We start from the raw sequence: 18217 nt of genomic DNA on the forward strand, positions 1-18217 counted from the left end.
TATTGCATGCTATTGCACATTTTACATAAGTATCTGTTCTTGTTATTAGGTTATCTAGCAGTAAATAAAGTATTCAAAATGTTCATCAGCCATCAAAACATAACCACAGTGAAATTCTACAAAAGCCAAACCACATATTTCAGCAACAATCTCAGGCATTATCCAGAAATGAATGGAAATTCTTGTTGCAACAAGCGGGTTTCATAATGAATGCATAACTGGAGTAGATTTGGTAAGTTAATGGTGTTGTTTCTCATCAGGTTTGGAATGACCGAACCTAGTATTAAACAGGTTAATTCTTTTCTTTTTCTCCCCCTATATACTGTTCCCTCTGGTAACTACATTATTAAAAGTTCAGACATTTTTCCATGTTTCATAAGACACTCCAAGACTCCACTTACAATTACACCTCGTAACATGACAAACCTTCTTTTGAACATGAATTTGTGACTGTTCAAAGGACGCATAATCCAACATTAATTAAAGCAGCCGCACTGTTGAAATGAGCCGGTCGAGCACACATACAGAACAAGTCAAGAGTGGATAAGTTCACAACTTCACATTTACACATCCACATGCACATTATTTCATGAAAGCTTATAGCTGGTCACCACAGGGCCCAATGAAATTTTAATCAGTTTGTTCCAGCCAGGCGGGTTTGATAAATGCAATGCGGAAAACAGCCACAGATATCATAATGACATGCACATCTACTGATGCTAACAGAGAGAACAATTTGCACTCATTGAACAGATAAACCACTGCTTCCCAGAGAATCACAGATTGCATATGAGAGCTATTTTTATCCAGTAGTATCTCTTAGAAAGCAATGAGGTTAAATGGAGAAAAAAACGAGACTTCAGGCTTTAAAATTTTAAGCATATCCGATGTTTCTCAGAAGAAATCTCAAAAATGTCTCAAAGTGTGCTAAGATTTTCTAAGACAGCAAAATCTGCATAAAATAATAAAATAATAATAACTCAAGCATTTCTCTTCCAATTCTCAATTGAGCTAATCAATATAGAACTTGTATACATATGGTATATCATCAATATACATTGGGATTGAATGATAACCATATATACTAGGGTTTTCCAGCTTTTTTGTTTTACTCAGATAATATAATAAACAATATATAATTAACAAAATAACTTATTTTGTAATATTACATAAACATTTATGTATCACAAGCAAATAAATTGTGGCAAACTAGCAATTCCATTGTCAAGTGTTTGATGCAGATAATGTATAAATGTAAAATGTTAATTTTTTGCATAATTAAAAATATGAATTTTAATTAATTTATTTATTTTATAATGGTTAATAACTACATTTCAATAAAACATCATAGTACAATGGTATTTTTTGTTATGAGCACCTCCAATCATATTCAATATGTCCCAAATTCAACCAAAACCCTACTTTTTTCTATGGTGTTGTAACATGTTTTTCTCCATATGCATACTGTGGTACTTGAACCCTAATTCCATTAGTCCTCAGGTTGGACAGCAGGAGTTACAGTAGCATGTGCTTATCTCTATGTGTGTGACACTTAAACGATCCTCTCCATTAAACACAATGATTAATTCTGACGAACTATCATGCATAGATACTCGATCCCTCCCCCAATCATGCATCAGACTCGGGTCCTGTGCTAATCTGTCCTTGAATTCAAACAGTCACATCCATAATGAGCAGATGAGCGTGAAGCCATTGAAAAACGGACTCCTGGAAACTGTCACTTCACGCCAATTATGCATAAAGCTGCCAAAATGCTGTGTTGATCTGTGGCAACAGTAAATACTGTACAGCTAAATAAATCAATTAAATTAATTAGCAAAACAACTTTTGTCATCATCGCTCAATGATTTATTAAAAATTGCTGTCTTTTATTGTATAGCTGCTCGTGCCATTGCACAAAAGCAATAAAGCACTGGAAGATAGATTTTTACCACAATTAAAGGATGTTCTTAGACACCCATGATGCATTAAACTAATGCAAAAAAAAAGACAAGAAATTGTTGCATTTTGCTTCACTTGCTTTTTCCGGCCTATAAAATCACCGGCTGTAAATACTGTCCCTCAGAAATATGCTTAAACTCCTGCTTTCTTTTCCTTCGCATCCTGACACAACAGTTTTTGTCGTTGTTGATGCTTCTCCGCCCCACCCTGTGTTCCTGTGCAGAAAGTGCCGACTTTGCATTCAGGTTTATGTTATGACAGGACGACATTCATCACATAATGAACTGATGTAAGCTGCTGGGAAGCCTAAATGGAAGCCGTCCCAGCCTAGCCTCTGGACTCACTCTGTGATTTAGGCTGAGAGCTCAGGTAATGCTTTATTATTAGGCAGATATCAGCAGAGAATAAACCTGCTGAAGTTGACAGAGACCAGTGTGTTTCTTGATGCAGGTCAGAGTCTGAACGTACATGAGAGAAAGCACAACTTGGGTTATGGAAAGCACACATGTATACTGCTGAGAGTTGTTGATGTTACACTGCTGCCACCAAGTGAAATCAAGCCAATGATGAGCTTTAGTATATACTTCAAACCAAAAGCATTAGCTAAAAAGGCCAAGTTGCTTTTATGAAAGTTACCATCTTAAAACATGAACGACACACATTTTCATCAAAACATGATTTTATTAAGTGCTATATTTTCTGTGAGCATATACAGTTAATAACAAGTTGTTAATGGCTAGTAATTTCACTTTGTATGTTAACAGATCTAGATGAAGCACATTTAAGTACATTAGCCATATTGACCAATCAGGATCCAGCATTCAGGACCACAACTATATAGCTATTTTATGAGACTGATTTCCATAATAAATGCTATATGTTATACAAACAACCACAAAGTGCCTATTTTATCACTGTTGTTATAATTCCAGAATGTTTTTAAAAGCTAATGAACTGAAGTGTGCAGAGCATTGCTAACTAGGTTCCACACACCAAGCATGAAATGGGAGCAAAAAAGAGGCTTTGAGGAGTAAACAAGATGCAGATATTGTTCATTTAGCAGGCAGTAGCAACAATTTTGACTCTCAAGTCACCAATTTTTAATCTGACTTGAGCAAATCAAGTATAATCTACATGTTTGTCGATATTTTATGTTAATGGAAATTTGCTAGGAAGCTAAAATTACAAAATTGATCAAGGATCAAAAATTCAAGTGGCAGAAGCATTTCTTCAAGAGATAGACTAGTTGTGCGCAATAAAACAACAAATGTGCATCATTCCTCTAAAACAGAGAAAACATCTTTCACAAACATCTACATATCGGTCTCTTTTAAAGTATTAAGTGTATATAATGAGTTGTATGTGGGGTTATTACAGCACAATTCCCACCCAGACCTCACTAATTTTTTAAACCCTGACTACACCCGTGATAAACGTGCATTTTGAAAGCTCTTGCTAACTGTTAAATCACAACTTGCTGCAACTATACTGCCTTACCTGATTAAAAACAGCATTTCATGATTGGTGTTAACCAGATTAAAACCCTATCAGCAGACAGAAGACAACATTATCTAAGAATTTCATTCTTCAAAGTTTTGCAGGTCAAAGTTTGCCAAGTTGGCAGCATCTGACCAGGCAGCATGCTCTGCGCCATCCATCTCAGTCGCCACAGCATTTCCCTGAATGAGATTGTGATTAGTGCCGCCAATAGCAGCGTCGCATTCAGGGCATTTGCTTTGTTCCATTGCACCCCCACATTCACCGATTGCATACACGTGCCCATTGGGACATTTGTACCAATGGCCTTTATTCAGACCGATGGCTTTGAGTATTAACTTCCTCTCTTCATCAGTTATACCCAGACCGCTGCGAGGCAGTTTGGTGTCCAGGTTCGTAAACATCTGCTTGACTCTACGTTCTAGACCCTCGGAGAAAGGCAACGTGTCCTCCAGGATCTCTCTTAGTTCCTGTATCTCTGTGCTATAAACACTACTTCTGATCATTGACATACCACAGCGTACATTGAGCTCAGCCAGGTAGGAGAGTCTCTTCAATTCACGTTCGAGATCTGCAATCTGCTGGTCTGAAAACCTCTGAGTCGGATATAAGAGGAATTTCAAGACTTCTTCAACTTTCCTAGAGAACGGCAAAACTTTGTCCAGAAGGGGAGACATGTGTTCTTCTTGCATTGCTTTCAGTTTCCCAACACTCTCCAGGTAGGTCATCAAGTTCTCGAGATGCCAAAGTTGTTGGAGTGAAAGGTCATTGGTTTTGAGCTTCTCTTTAAGTAAGTCAAAATTGTCAGGAAGATGCTTCTTTAAATTCCCCTTCCTACGCAGTTGCAAGCTAAGGACTTCCTGCTTTTCCTTGATCTCATCCGGCGGACCATTGATCTTCTCCTTGACCATCTCAATGGCTGCCAGGCTGCGGTTGATATGAGTGCCATACCGAAGATTTCTACGAATGGGAGTGCGACACCTCGGACAATCCTTGAGTCGGATCGCCCTTTGATCCAGTTCAGCGCCTTGGTTTTCGTCAAGATTCATATACTGATCCATTCCTGTAGCCTCGAACAGGTGCTTGCAATCTTCAAGCTGAATGAAACGAGCATTCAGGTCATCTTCATTGCCGAAGAAGATCTCTGTGACCTCATCCTTATCGCAAATGCGACACTTATTGGGACAAGGGTCTCCACAGAGACCTATGCAAAGATGTCCGCAAGGCAAGGTGTTGTTACAGGGAACAGAACAAGGCGGACGGTCGCATGGTTCGTGACACAGCTTGGTACAGCTGTGGTGAGGGCACTGCCATTCGCAGGGTTCATTGCAAGGGGTGCAAGGCTGACCACAAGTCTTCATGCAGACGCTGTGGACGCAACGGTTCTCACAGCGAACCGAACATGGTGGACAATCTCTTACACAAGGTTCCCGACACCTATGAGAACACACCAGGGTTTCTTGGCATTTGTGGGTGCATGCTCTGTGCAGGCGACCTTGACAGCATCCATAGCAAGTTCCCGGGCAAGAGTGGCCACATTTCAAGGTGGTGCCACATTTAGATCTACAGTTTGGCTCTCTTTTGTGGTCTCTGGAAATGTGGCATGGTTCTTCCTGCATATGTCCACATTTCAGTTGCATTTCAACTTTTACGATGCATTGAGTGGTGCAGGTCACTCCACACGCTGTCTTGCAGGGATGGCCGCATGGGAGGGTCTTTTGGCAAGGCTCTTGACAGACAAATGTTTCAGGGTCTTGGTGGCAAGGCACCTTCTGATTGTGCTTGCATGATGGAATTATCTTGTCTACACGTACCTGGCATTTACCGCATTCTTGGTGACAGCGACGTGTACATCTGTGGCCCAGCTCACAAAGCACCTTAGGGCAGTCCTTAGTGCACTTGTATTTCTTGTGCTCAGCATCGTATGGGTGGCACATACGGGTGCAGACATGGCCACAATCCAGGCGGTAATCGCAAGGCTGATCGCAACCACCTTCAGGAGCACCTTTGAAGTCATCACTGCAGGATACAAGGATCTGTTTATCCGGATGGTTCTGACAACTCAGCGTCAAAGCACGACCCACTTGTCCTTGCTCTCTCAGAGTGTGAAGGATGTTGCTCCACAGCTTAACGGAGCTGAGCATTTCCATATTTCCGATACAATACAGACCCATCTTAGCACGCGAAAGGGCAACACATACACGGTTTGATATGTTCAGGAAGCCAACTTTCCTCTGTAGATTGCTGCGCACCAGAGACAATATGATAATATCATTCTCCTCCCCTTGATATTTGTCAACGACATGGACTTTAACTCCAGCAAACTTCTGAGAGGGCATTAGATTACGCAGACAGTAAAGCTGTCCGGTGTATGTTGTCAGAATGGTGATCTGGGAAGGCTTGTAGCCCTGGAGCAGCAAATAGCGGCAAAGCGCGACCACAAACTGCGCCTCATGAGGGTTCTGGTGGCTCCGTCCATCCTTAATCTCTTGCTCATAGTGACCATGATCCACAAAAAAGAGATTTGTCAAAAGCCCCTGTAGACCATAAGATGCAAGTGTCAGGTGTATAATAGTACATCATTTACTTTTTAGGCAAACTGTGATAAGTGTCTAGGCTTATGTAATATTATAATAAAAGTTTTTGCAATTGTATTTGCTTAAATGACTTACCTTAACATTGTCATACTCAAGCACAGAAGGGTGGTTTTCCAGAGTTTCATAGATATGAGGAGTCAACAGGCGAGCGATGCTTGGCCTCATGCGATGCTAGAATTCATTGCAAAAGAAATATACAGAACAGGATTGTTATTTATGTTGCGCGATTCACTAGAAAAATGACTGACATCAATAAATATGAAATCATATGGGTTACAGTTTATTTTTAATTTGTGCTCTTACCTATACTTACAGTGTTCTTTCTTGAAAGTACTACTAATAATGAGTAAATACATGGGTTAGGGGTTACACTATTTTACAGTACTTACTTATACTTACAGTGTTCTTGTCTAAGAAAGTACTGATAATATAAGGTAACCACATGGGTTATGGTTAGGGGTTATGCTTTATTTTACAGTACATGTACTTATAGTGTACTTGCCCAAGAACTGGTAGTATAAGGTGGGTTGAAGGATTGGTTGACTCTTCAAGGATTAAACATTTTCTGATAATCTACTCATCAAAGATGTTCATGTTTTTCTATCTTCAGTTGAAAAAGCAATTTTTTTTTTTAGTTGAAAAGAAATTCAGGTTTTTGTGGAAAACATTTCTTGATTTTTTGGATTTGTCCAAGCTGCCGTTTCAATGAAACATCAAAGGGCTCTTTTTTGGGGGAAATGATTGTAGTTTCGCTAGATAAGACCCTAATTCCTTTGCAATTTTAACCTGCAATTTGGACCTTCAACACATTGATCCCAATTGAAGTCCACTATAAGGAGAAAATTCCTCCAAAAACCCTAATTTCCTTTCGACAGAAGAAAGAAAGACATTTAGATCCTGGATAACATGGGGTTGAGTAAATATCAAGAAATTTGTATTAGGTTGAGGGTTAGGTTCACGGTTAGTACCAATTTTAGGGTTCAGGCATGCGCGTAATTTGCAGGGGGGTTACGGGGGTCATGACCCCCCCCAAAAATCAGATCCAACTACTATAACCCCCTTAATATCATAACATCATTCAGATTAAAATAATATGAAATATTCAGAATGAATACTTTTGTTCGTTTTCTTTATTAATTTCATTTGCCAGCAAGAAAGATAGTATCATATTTTAAATAAGCTGTAGTGTAAATTAGCATGTTACCTTTTACACAAGAAAATTATTCATATGCCGCGAGTGTAACCCCCCCAATGGTAGACCCAAAGTTACGCCCTTGGGTTCAGGTCTAAGTCCTAGTTATTAACCAGTTATTTTAATTACTATAACAAGTGCATAGTATGTACATTTGGAACAGGACTGTAAAATAAAGCACTACCCTTAAATGTAAATGAACAGAAACGAACCTGGTAGTTAAGGCGCACAAATGGAAAGTTGACTCTGACAAGCCTCTCAAACATAGACACTTCCAAATTGAAATTCTTCGCAAGGTCGTACACTGTTGCGCTAGGCCTCAACTGTGCAGATTAAGATAGCATTAACATCATGGTTGTTTACACATTACAAATATCTAATGTAATTATATTTCAAATAACTGAAGGGCTTTCTACCTGTTGGTGATCTCCGATCAGTATGAGGTGTTGGCTGGCTTTGCTGAGGGTGGTGATGGTGTGCGCCTCCAACACCTCCGCCGCCTCCTCCACGATCACCAATCTGGGCTGCAGCTCCTGCAGAGCCTGTCTGTATTTAGCCGCTCCTGTGGTGGTCATACCCACGACCCGAGCCTGTTGCAGCACACACAGATCCTCACGACGCCGGATTTCATTGAGCCTCTCCGCTGCGTCCTGATAGTCCTGCTCAGAGGCGAGGGCCTTAGTGCGAAGATCACTCCGATAGCGCAAAACCCAAAGACTGATGGAGAAAAGAAAGATGTTAATAGCATGAATCTAATCTAGCTGGTTTATGTTTTGCATTTTGAATCTTGTTAGTTCACTGGAGTGGCATTAAGAAGTTTGTAGGTAAATGCTGCCATCTAGTGCAGGGAATGTGTGTGTGTGTGTGTGTGTGTGTGTGTGCAGGTTAGGGGTAGGGTTAGGTTTAGGTGTAGGGTTGGTGTAGGGCCATAGAATATACAGTTTGTACAGTATAAAAACCATTACACCTATGGGATGAACCCACTTTTCACAAAAAACAAACGTGTGTGTGTATGGGCATGTTTTTGTGACAAATCAGGACACAACTCTGTATAATGACATGGGTATGACACAGGTATTACAAGGAGGGGGTGGCTTATGAGAACATAACCCATGTCCCCATTTTTCAAAACACTTATAAATCATACAGAATGAGTTTTTTTGAGAAAGTAAAAATGCACAAAGTTTCCTGTGAGGGTTAGGGTTAGGTGTAGGGTTGGTGAAGGGACATAGAATATACAGTTTCTACATTATAAAAACCATTACACCTATGGGATGTCCCCAATTTTCACTAAAACAAACCTGTGTGTGAGTGTGTGTGTCTTACCGATACAGTCTCCATCTGTCTTTCAGACTGAGGATCCACACATTGCTGATTTGTGTTTCTTCTTCCTCACTCATAGCTGAAGTCTTCCTCAGCTCTTTTTTAGCCATATGCTTCATTTTTCTTTTCTGGTGGCCTTGAATCTAAGCACACATCAGCAGAACAGTAGCACTGAGCTCCTCACAACAACACACACACACGGTGCACAGCAATGCTTTACAATCAATATGAAATGACAGCGTAACATATTTTGAAGTAAAAATATTTTTCTGTGCTGTAAATTTAGTATTTTCACATAATGACATAAAATATAAATAAATGAGAGCTGTATTGCATTTTTTTTTCTCATATTTTTGTTTTCGCTCCTTTTCTAATATCCTGTTGCAAATAAAGTCTTTACTGCAGCAATCCTGTGTCTGTATTTATTTATTTATTTTTACATAAACTGTACATTTTATAAAGCTACTCTGAGATGGTCATTCATTTTTTTGTATTGAATTTCTGCAGCAAAAGAAACAAAATGCATGCATTTACTAAACCCAACAAAACAAAAATGTAGAGAGGCTTCAACACAGGCCTGACACATAAAATAATGCAGTTTCTGTAATTTTAGCTGATGATAGTGTTTTTTTTTTTTTTTTGTCATAGTGTTATGATTGACTAAATGTTCCTGTTGGAAGAGAACAGTGTTTTGAATAATTATTCGATTTTGAAACATGTTTGCAGTGTTTTGTTAGACATAGTGTATTGTATTAGTTTATTATTGTATTTTGAAAATTAGTTTTGGGGTTTAGTTTACAATGTGTGATTTTGAGCATGAAATTAACCGTTTTGCCAATTGTGTGTTTTAGGTGTGTTGGTGCGTTAAGAGTTAAGGAAACTTGGTAAATGTATTTAAAAAACTGTTATAGTGATTGTAAAAAAAAAACTGTAAAAAGTTCATACTCTATTTAAATATAAATACAATGTCATATTTTTTAGATTTAAAATTTGAATAAACAAAATTCTGAGACCTACATCCAAAGATCAATTATAACATTCATTTTTAAATAAATTGAAATTCTTAAAAAAATGCTTAATTGGCGTTTACCATCTTCAGTTCATTATAAATAGTCCTGCTCTGGTACAAATGCTTTTTGCAATGAGTTCCATGTCATCTCAGTTAATATAATCTCCTCAAAAGTTCACCTAATATTAGTAATTATATATAATTTTATTTAAATTGGATATTTAATTAAATTTAAAATTATTGTCTCTCTCTCTCTCTCTCTCTCTCTCTCTCTCTCTCTCTATATATATATATATATATATATATATATATATATATATATATATATATATATATATATATATATATATATATATGATTTTACTGAAGTATATACAAGTTTATTAATATTTTTCAATCCAGTATAAATGGTTAAATAATGCATGAATTCTCATACCTCCCATTCCTCCTCTTCAGTCTGATTCTGAGCCTGATTCTGGACCTGAGCCTGATCCTGAGTCTGATTCTGGGCTGGTTCTTGTGGTTCAGCATCATTCAGGTTCATAGCCAGCATCAGCTCAGCCATGTCAGCGATGTTTTTCTCTTCTCGTCTCAGCTTTTTCCAGTCTTTATCCCCGTCCTCCGCATCCACCACAATCCTCTCGGCCTGGATCAGATCCGCCTCTTCATCGATATCGATCAGTTTCTCATCCTCCAGCTTTGCCCCGTCTTCATCTGCCACCTCTGAGAAAGGATTGCGATGCTGAATTTGCCATTTATTCTTCTGGCATACGTTCATTGTTCAGATTCGTGATGTAAGCCTTTGTATTAACCTTGAAAAACCACCTTTTCAGCTTGCAGAAAACTTAAGAAAATGTCTTGTTTGCTTAAAATCAGCATATCGTGACAGATGACCAGCACATTTGGGCTTTATCAACATGAAGAAATAAATTTATGCATTTAGCAGATGCTTTTATCCAAAGTAACTTATATTGCATTCAGGCTAAAAATTTTCTACAATCATGTGTTCCCTGGGATTCGAACCCCCAACCTTGCGCTTGTCAACGCAATGTGTCACCAGTTGAGCTACAGGAACACTATAAATGATGTGCTTGGTCATGAAAACTGATCACAAGTGGAGACACAGATAGACTAGGCCTCAACCAGTAGGAGGTCTAGATTAGCAACAGAAAATAATATATTACTATCACTGCATTAATGCAAATAACTAAGTAATGCACAATTATTTGTCTTATAAATAGTTTGGCAGTTGTTGCATTAATTAATAAATGATAAAACACTACTAATCTCAGTGGTGAGAGAAAATCACTGTGCTTTAACAAGAATGAAGGAATTCCCATAAAACATCCATTCCTTTCTTTAATGAGCATGCACTGAAAGAACCCAACTTTAATGATGCTGTGGAGTATTTTTCAATCCACAGTTTATTTTACCACATACAGAGCATATAATTGAATATTGTTAGTCTATTAGTCTCTCACCCGCTCCATCTGTTGGTTGTGGCCCCTGCAAAAACCCAGAGAATCCGATGCCGAGCCACTCCGCTATCACTGAAGGCTTCTTTTTCCCCACACTCTCGAATCCATCCAACACCTAACACAGAAGGAACGAACAATGTGCAAATACTTGAGAAAAAAGCCAAATATTGTCCGCCTAACATCAAAGGAAAGCTTTTTCTTTTTCAAAAGATTGACCATTATGACTGGTTTTGTGAATATGATATAGTGTGAATATGGAGGAAAAAACTAAAGTTTTATTCCGAGGCCCAAACTGAGCAAAAATTTTAAACTTAAAAACACGCAAAGCCACAGCTGAATTACACTTAAACCAAAAAAAAGTATAAATTACCAATCAGACAACAGAAGGCATGGAGTTGATTGTGAGCAGCAGGTTTTGTGTAACAGGTTTTACTGCCAAGTAAAAAGCCTTAGAAATTCGCACATTATATACGGTACAGTAGATTTATAGGTCTGAAATTCACAGCTGCTGAAAGCCAAATGCAGTCTCATTGGAAATTGCAACATAATTCACTTTTTAAAGAATGATTGTCTGATTATAACTGACAAAAGTGAATCAAATCAAACAACATTTTAGCTTGTGCCATTATGTAGCTCAGGTGTTCAGAGTAAAAGATTATAATGCAAAATATAGCTTCATCGTGATCTGTATACACTACACTGTGGCAAAGCCTTTCTGTGTGTGTGTGTGTGTGTGTGTGTGTGTGTCACTCACTGGCTGTAGACACAGACTGTCCCAGTGCTGAGGAGAGATGTATTTCTCCAGGAAGTCTTCTTTAAGGACGCCACGCAAGCTGCACTCGAGCTGCACAGACTGTCTCCTTAAGAGCTCCTGCGACGCCTCCATCTGTGTGTAGATCTGTGCACATACAGCACATTAGAACATAACTGCCATATAACTGTTCTCACAACTTCCAATTTTACAAGAATGATTTACTAATAAAAACATGCACATAGCATAATCACACCTTGCATCTAATTATTCTATTAAACATTACATTAATTAGATATTTAATGTTTTTTTTAGGAACAGTTTAAAAAACAAACAGATACAAAAAAAAATAAACTTTTTTTTATTCAAAACTTGAGGGTTATTATGGTTAACTAAAACTAAAATTATTATTAATAATAATAACAATAATAAAACTCCATCACTTGAAATAAAGCAACTGCTACATGAATTAATAAAAAATATAAAGACACTTACTTATTTTATTTCAGCTATTTGCCAAGAAAACATTTATCCTTTTCTTTTAGTTTTAACAAAGTACTAAAATAACTTACATTTTAAAATAGATAAAAAAAAATCAAAATGACAAAACACAAATGTACAAAAACTTCAAATAAAGTTAAAATAAAAAAAAACAAGTATGAAATATTAATAACAACTATAATAGTATATCAATAATGCTAAAATAACACTGGTTACAAAAATATTTATATAAATAAAAATTATACAAAAAATAACAATAAAAAATAATAAATAATAAATAAAAAATAAAATAAAAAAAAATTAAATTAAATTAAATAAAAGTCATAATGAAATCTGAGTTATGTCCATAATAGAGGGCTCACATCATGATGGGCTCTCCTCAGGTGCTGTGGCAAATTTTTGCGGAAGTTTGATGCCCTGGTCAGCTCCCTCAGACCGAAGGGCTTTAGAGTTTCACTGTTACTTCGTCCTCCAACTCTTACTATGCCCTCTTTTAAAAATCCATGGATGCCTGGGACAAAGGTTATGAAATATCTCATTATTTCATACATGAAGCTGTAGAGTTATCTTTTACTGGAGTACAACAAACTCTCTGGAGAAGCCATAAAGCTCAAAGTCCCTCAAATGCTAAAAAGAAAATCTCATCTGAGACACGACATGTGTAATAACTGGTTAATTTTTATTATAAGCAAGAACTCGGAAGTAGGAGTCATCTCTATTTGCCTTCCATTTTATCTTATCATTGGCTCTTAGAAACAACTGAGAGATCTCATTTGTGACCTACCCTTGTTTCCTCCACAAAGTGCTTAAGGTTTTATAAATACCACACAGATATAGATATTAGCACCGTACCTTCCAGAAACTGGTCAAGGGCATGATTGGTATAGCAGACCACCAGCATAGGACAACCATTGGACCAGGCCTCATGGTTCTCTAGCAAAGCCCGAGCGATCTTCAGGCCTACATACGTCTTCCCTGCAAAGAGTAAAACAAACAGGATTCTCAAATGTACAGTTTAGAAAAAGAGCAATCTAGCATAACAAAACCAGATATCTTTGCATTCCAGAAACAGGTTGCATCCATTTTTGTGCATATTTGCAAACTCGGCCTCGAGAGTATTATATAGGTTCACAGCAACCTCTAGTCACAGATTAGTCACCTGTTCCTGGTGGTCCCTGTATGATGGCCAGTTCATTGGTTAAGGCAAGTTTAAGTGCTTGAAGTTGGCTTTCATCAAGACCCATTTGTTCCTCATCTGGCCAGGCATGTGGGGTCAAGGGGTTAAAGGGTGGAATCTTCTCCTTTCCTTCTGCCATGATGCTAGACAGATCATATGACCTTCCCTCCACCTGAAGGTAAGCTGGAGGATCTACATCTGTGTTGCACTCCACTATGTACCTAAAACAACAAAAATGTGCGGTGTGGTGTTTACCAAGTTAAACAGGACTATTATTATTGTTCAGACCTGGAACTGATGATACAAAACCTTGGCAGTGAGTACTTTTGACTTAATACCACCTAGGATCGTCTAGAATAACAAAGCAACCACAAAACACTCTAAAAACCATTTAAAATCCTTTACTTTATTCAGATAGCAATGCTCTAGAAACCCGCCAAGACTCTCATTTACTATTACAATTATGCATACCTTTGAAAAGGAACATCATTCTCGTTTTGCTCCTTAAGACCTTCTAGGACATATCGGTAGGCCTCAAAGTAAGCCGTAGTCTCGACCATCAGGAAGGAGTCCGAGGGCTGAACACTGGCCAACCTGGCCCTGCTGTCAGAAGAAAAACAGAGATGGACCTGTCCCTGTTTCAGTAGCTTTGGATCCCGATCGGTAACGGTGGCGAACAGGAAGGTTTCGAAGTTGTCCATGGAGAGACAGACAAGGGATCCGTAAAGCAAACGTTTGGAATTTTCCCACCGGACAAACTGTAAGAGAAGATACAATGAAATAAACTTATAGAATGAGGCAGGGGTGCACAATTTTATCAGAATCGGCCGATAATTGCTTAAAATACAAATATCGGCATCAGCCCGATATTGAAATAAATGCAGATATTCCTTGCCGAGAAGACTAATAACTCATATATATTTATTCATTAATGTGTAATATATAATCTCTGATCAAAAGAGACTTGGTGTTGTTTCACAACAAAAGGAAATATATCAGTATCGCCATTGGCTACTAGCCAAAATTACTTATAAAAATATCGGCATATCGGATATCGGCAAAATCTTTCCAAATTGTGCATCCCTAGTAGGTGGACATGTTTGGGAGTTATAAAGTACATGGAGTTCTCTCTGAAAACTTTTAATTTGTGATTACCTCAAGAAGCCGTGAATTAAACTGTACTTTGTAGGCAATTCCCGTTGATGTGCAGAGTGGCAAAATCAATCGGGTGTCATGGTAGACTCTGATGTCATCGAAACGCCTCTTTTTCATTGGTATTCCATCGACTGTCTCACTGTGCTGGACCCTCAAGAGCTCCCTGACTCCATCTCTCAGCGGCCTCACGAAATCTTCACGCAGAAGGCGGAAGTGTGTGTCTAGATAAATGCGAGCATTAGGGAAGCTTTGAGACATTATGTTGGGTCTCAGGAATGGCTTCTGGTCTAGGTGGAACTCCTCAATGGTTGGATAGATGCTCATTGTCCTGAAGTCTTCTTCCCCAGGTGGGGCATCCTCGTCGGGTGCCAGGAAAGAGTAGTTATCTGACCGCAAGGTGCCTTCCCTTGATTTCTCTTGGAGATGGTCCACCAAACCCTGCACCTTCTCTAAGTCTTCATCAGTATTGTGGAGAATATCCAACCCAGACGCACGCAACTGGTTGACGGTGCGTTTCAAAAGAGCCACCAACATGGAAACTGACTGGATAGAGCTGTGAGGAAACATGTTGACAACTTCGGAGAGAAGGCTGATGATGTTGCTCAGATGTTGGGGATAATGCTGCCTTCGAGCTTGCACGTTGTCCGACATCATTCCATTCACATGATATGGCAGACCGTATTGGAAAAACGGAGAGTCCTTAACGATGCCAGCTAAGTGCAGTACGATCTTGCGGTCAATTCGAGACTCGAAGGCCTTGCAGAGAACTTGACAAACCAGCTGCACCAGGTCGCTTCTCATCATATTGTCATCAAGCAGATTCTTGAGCCCGGTGCTAGATGAAAGGGTGATGGCCACCTCGGATGCGTCTTTCTCCAGTAGGCTTTCAAGCGTTTTATACCCCAGTTTGCGTACTTCAGGGGTGCCGTCTCTTCCTCTTCCTCTTCCTCTCCCATTCCCCCCTCTACCTCTCTGAGCTTCTACTCTTCCTCTTTGAGGTTCTTCACCTTGTGGACCAACTCTTCCATCAGTCATACTTCCACTGGCTTGTTGGTGGCCCGTGTTTTCAGGATGGCAAGGAGCTGGAAGTAAATAATTTACATAATGTTGATACATGAGTCCTTGAACAGGTCTCCCAAACCCTCGAGAGTGCAAAGATGAATTAGTTAGGCCTCCTCTTATCACAGGGCGGTGGGTGTTGTTCCCACTTGGCTTTTCTTGATGATGGTGCTGGTTATCTCTTCTCCGCTGTCCTTGTCCCCTCCCGTCTCCTCCTCCCCCTTGAACTTTTTCAACTGGCCGTCGTTCCCTTTGGCTATTTGTACTTCCACTGGCTTGTTGGTGACCTCGACCCCTTCCTTCTCCTCCTCCTCTTCCTCTTCCTCCTCCTCTTCCTCCTTCTCCACCTCCTCTGCTTTGACTGGGAGACCTGCTTGCTTGTCTTCGACCAGGCACAGAGCCATCTGTTGAAAAAAAAAAAATAGATATTGGGGTGTATAAGTAATAAGAATACATACTGAGTGACCAAGTAAAATAAAGCAATGCAAAGTAGTATAAACCTATACCTCTTCTTTGAGGGGCACTGGAGCCTCCTCTTCCTCTGTGCTGTCCTCCTCCTCCACTTGGATTTACCATTCTAATATATCTGCAGAGCGATTATACCAAACACATATCATAGAAAATAATGAATCTCTGTAGATATCTGCTATACCTTCACTCCCCTCTATGTGGACATCTCTCTGGTTAAACCCTGGATATAATGCAATGACTTTCACACATTTTAGTTTTTCTCAGTCACTTAAATACATTTCTTGAATCATCCTTAACATTTGCAAAACAGTAAGTAAGTGCATTTCTTCAAACATTGCAAACATGCAAGCAAACTTTCATAAAATGCCTGTAACTTCAAAGTACTTCCTTTATCTTATAAGAGTAAATATTGTCAATTAACCTACTTTCATACACGATTAGTCTTCTAAGTCAAATTGAGCTGCTACCTGAACCGGACACATTATTGAATTACTGATTGTGTGAAATTTCAGTTTCATTTCTCGTTAAACGACAATGTCAAATCAACACCGATTAGACAACAATATATGCGCGCACGCGCGCACACACACACACACACGTATGTATGTGTGTACAGGCTATGTGTTTGTGTCTGCGTATAACATTCATATACGATTAAACGTTTTTATATTATTTTTTCCAAATGATCTATTACTGTTAATATATATATATATATAGCACTGTAAGTCGCTTTGGATAAACGCGTCTGCTAAATGAATAAATTATTTTTAATTTTAATTTTTTTAAATTTAATATATAGTGAAATTAGAATATTATTCGCGTTATCTCTTTTAAAAATGTATTTAATAATTAAATGACTCGGTAAAAAAAAATTCAACCCCACAACTGTTTCTATTTGAGACCGGTTAAACCAGCAGCGGCAAATGAAAACAAATATAAATAATAATGTAAACAAAGCGATCCTCATTTAATATGATCTTCAGCACTCACCTGTTTACGGTTTCTTCAGTAACAGTGCGTCTTCATCTCCTCGGTGGCTTTAAATAGCGAACGTTACCGGTTTAGTTTCGTTTATCTCTTCTGTGGGTGGACCGTCAGCCGGTTTCGATGAGTCAGAACCGAAAGTGATGAACGGAAAAAACAAGACTCGGTTGCCGTGGAGAGATGTACAGACATGCGCAGTAGGAGACCGGGGCAAGTTGTCACAATCGATGTATCCCAATATTGCGGATTTGAGTCCAAAGTTCAAAAGAACACCCAGACAGAGTGCATTGGTCACATCAGTCAACAGAATACATTTAAATCAAAATTAATGAAAATTATTATAATAGTAGGATTTTCTCAATATTATAGAGTGGTTCTAGTTTGCCAAGAATGCATAACTTGAAAATCACCAAAGTAAACAACAACCTAAGTTTAGTGTTGAATTAATTAATAGTTTGCAAACACAATCTTTTTATATCTTTAGGAAGGTGTTTGTGTGAAATCACCTGCTGGAGACAAAACTGAAACCTACCTGATAAAATCTTGTGTTTTGAATGCAAAGCATTGAGGTAGATGCAAAACAAATGCAAGCCTGGGTAACAGTGTGGCTGAGGTTGCAAGACCGGTGAAGACCTGTTGTTCAACGACACTACATCTCACTTGGCAGAGCAAAACTCATGCAAACATGACATGCTGCAATAAAAGATTGACTGTGGAGAGACTAGCTGATATACAAGAGAATAAAAGGATGCATAGCACGACTTACTGAGAAACACAGGTCCTGATTTTAAATGGAGTCAGCTGTTCTCAACCTCATGTCTGTTTGATCAACTAGCAAACAGTGGAAGTCCATATGATATTTACATGCATGTAGTTCTCTCTGCATGCACTTATAAGCATCACCTCCATTTTTAACCCAGTAAATAATTAAATAGCATGCAATAAATAATGTTTTTTTGCAACACTTTATTTTACGTCGTCCTTGTTACACATGAGCAGTACTTACTATTATAATAACAGTAAATTATGCATAGATACGTGCAAGTAACCCTAACCTTATG

The 18217-nt window shown here is 38.6% G+C and overlaps 1 protein-coding gene across 1 annotated transcript; it reads right to left on the minus strand.

Moving 5' to 3' along the window:
* Positions 1–2629: 2629 nt before the first annotated feature.
* On the minus strand, positions 2630–18200 carry LOC113071347 (NFX1-type zinc finger-containing protein 1-like). Its single transcript, XM_026244711.1, has 15 exons — positions 17163–18200; positions 16208–16287; positions 14643–16105; positions 13959–14245; positions 13470–13708; positions 13163–13285; positions 12673–12821; positions 11813–11956; positions 11062–11173; positions 10017–10303; positions 8575–8714; positions 7665–7965; positions 7461–7571; positions 6132–6227; positions 2630–5996 (listed from the first exon to the last, which is right to left on the minus strand). The coding sequence occupies exons 2-15, from the start codon at positions 16275–16277 to the stop codon at positions 3543–3545; spliced, it is 5976 nt and encodes a 1991-aa protein (XP_026100496.1). The 5' UTR covers positions 16278–16287; positions 17163–18200; the 3' UTR covers positions 2630–3542.
* Between the last annotated feature and the right edge of the window lie 17 nt (positions 18201–18217).

Source organism: Carassius auratus, unplaced genomic scaffold, assembly GCF_003368295.1.
Source record: "Carassius auratus strain Wakin unplaced genomic scaffold, ASM336829v1 scaf_tig00007209, whole genome shotgun sequence".
Lineage (NCBI taxonomy): Eukaryota > Metazoa > Chordata > Actinopteri > Cypriniformes > Cyprinidae > Carassius > Carassius auratus.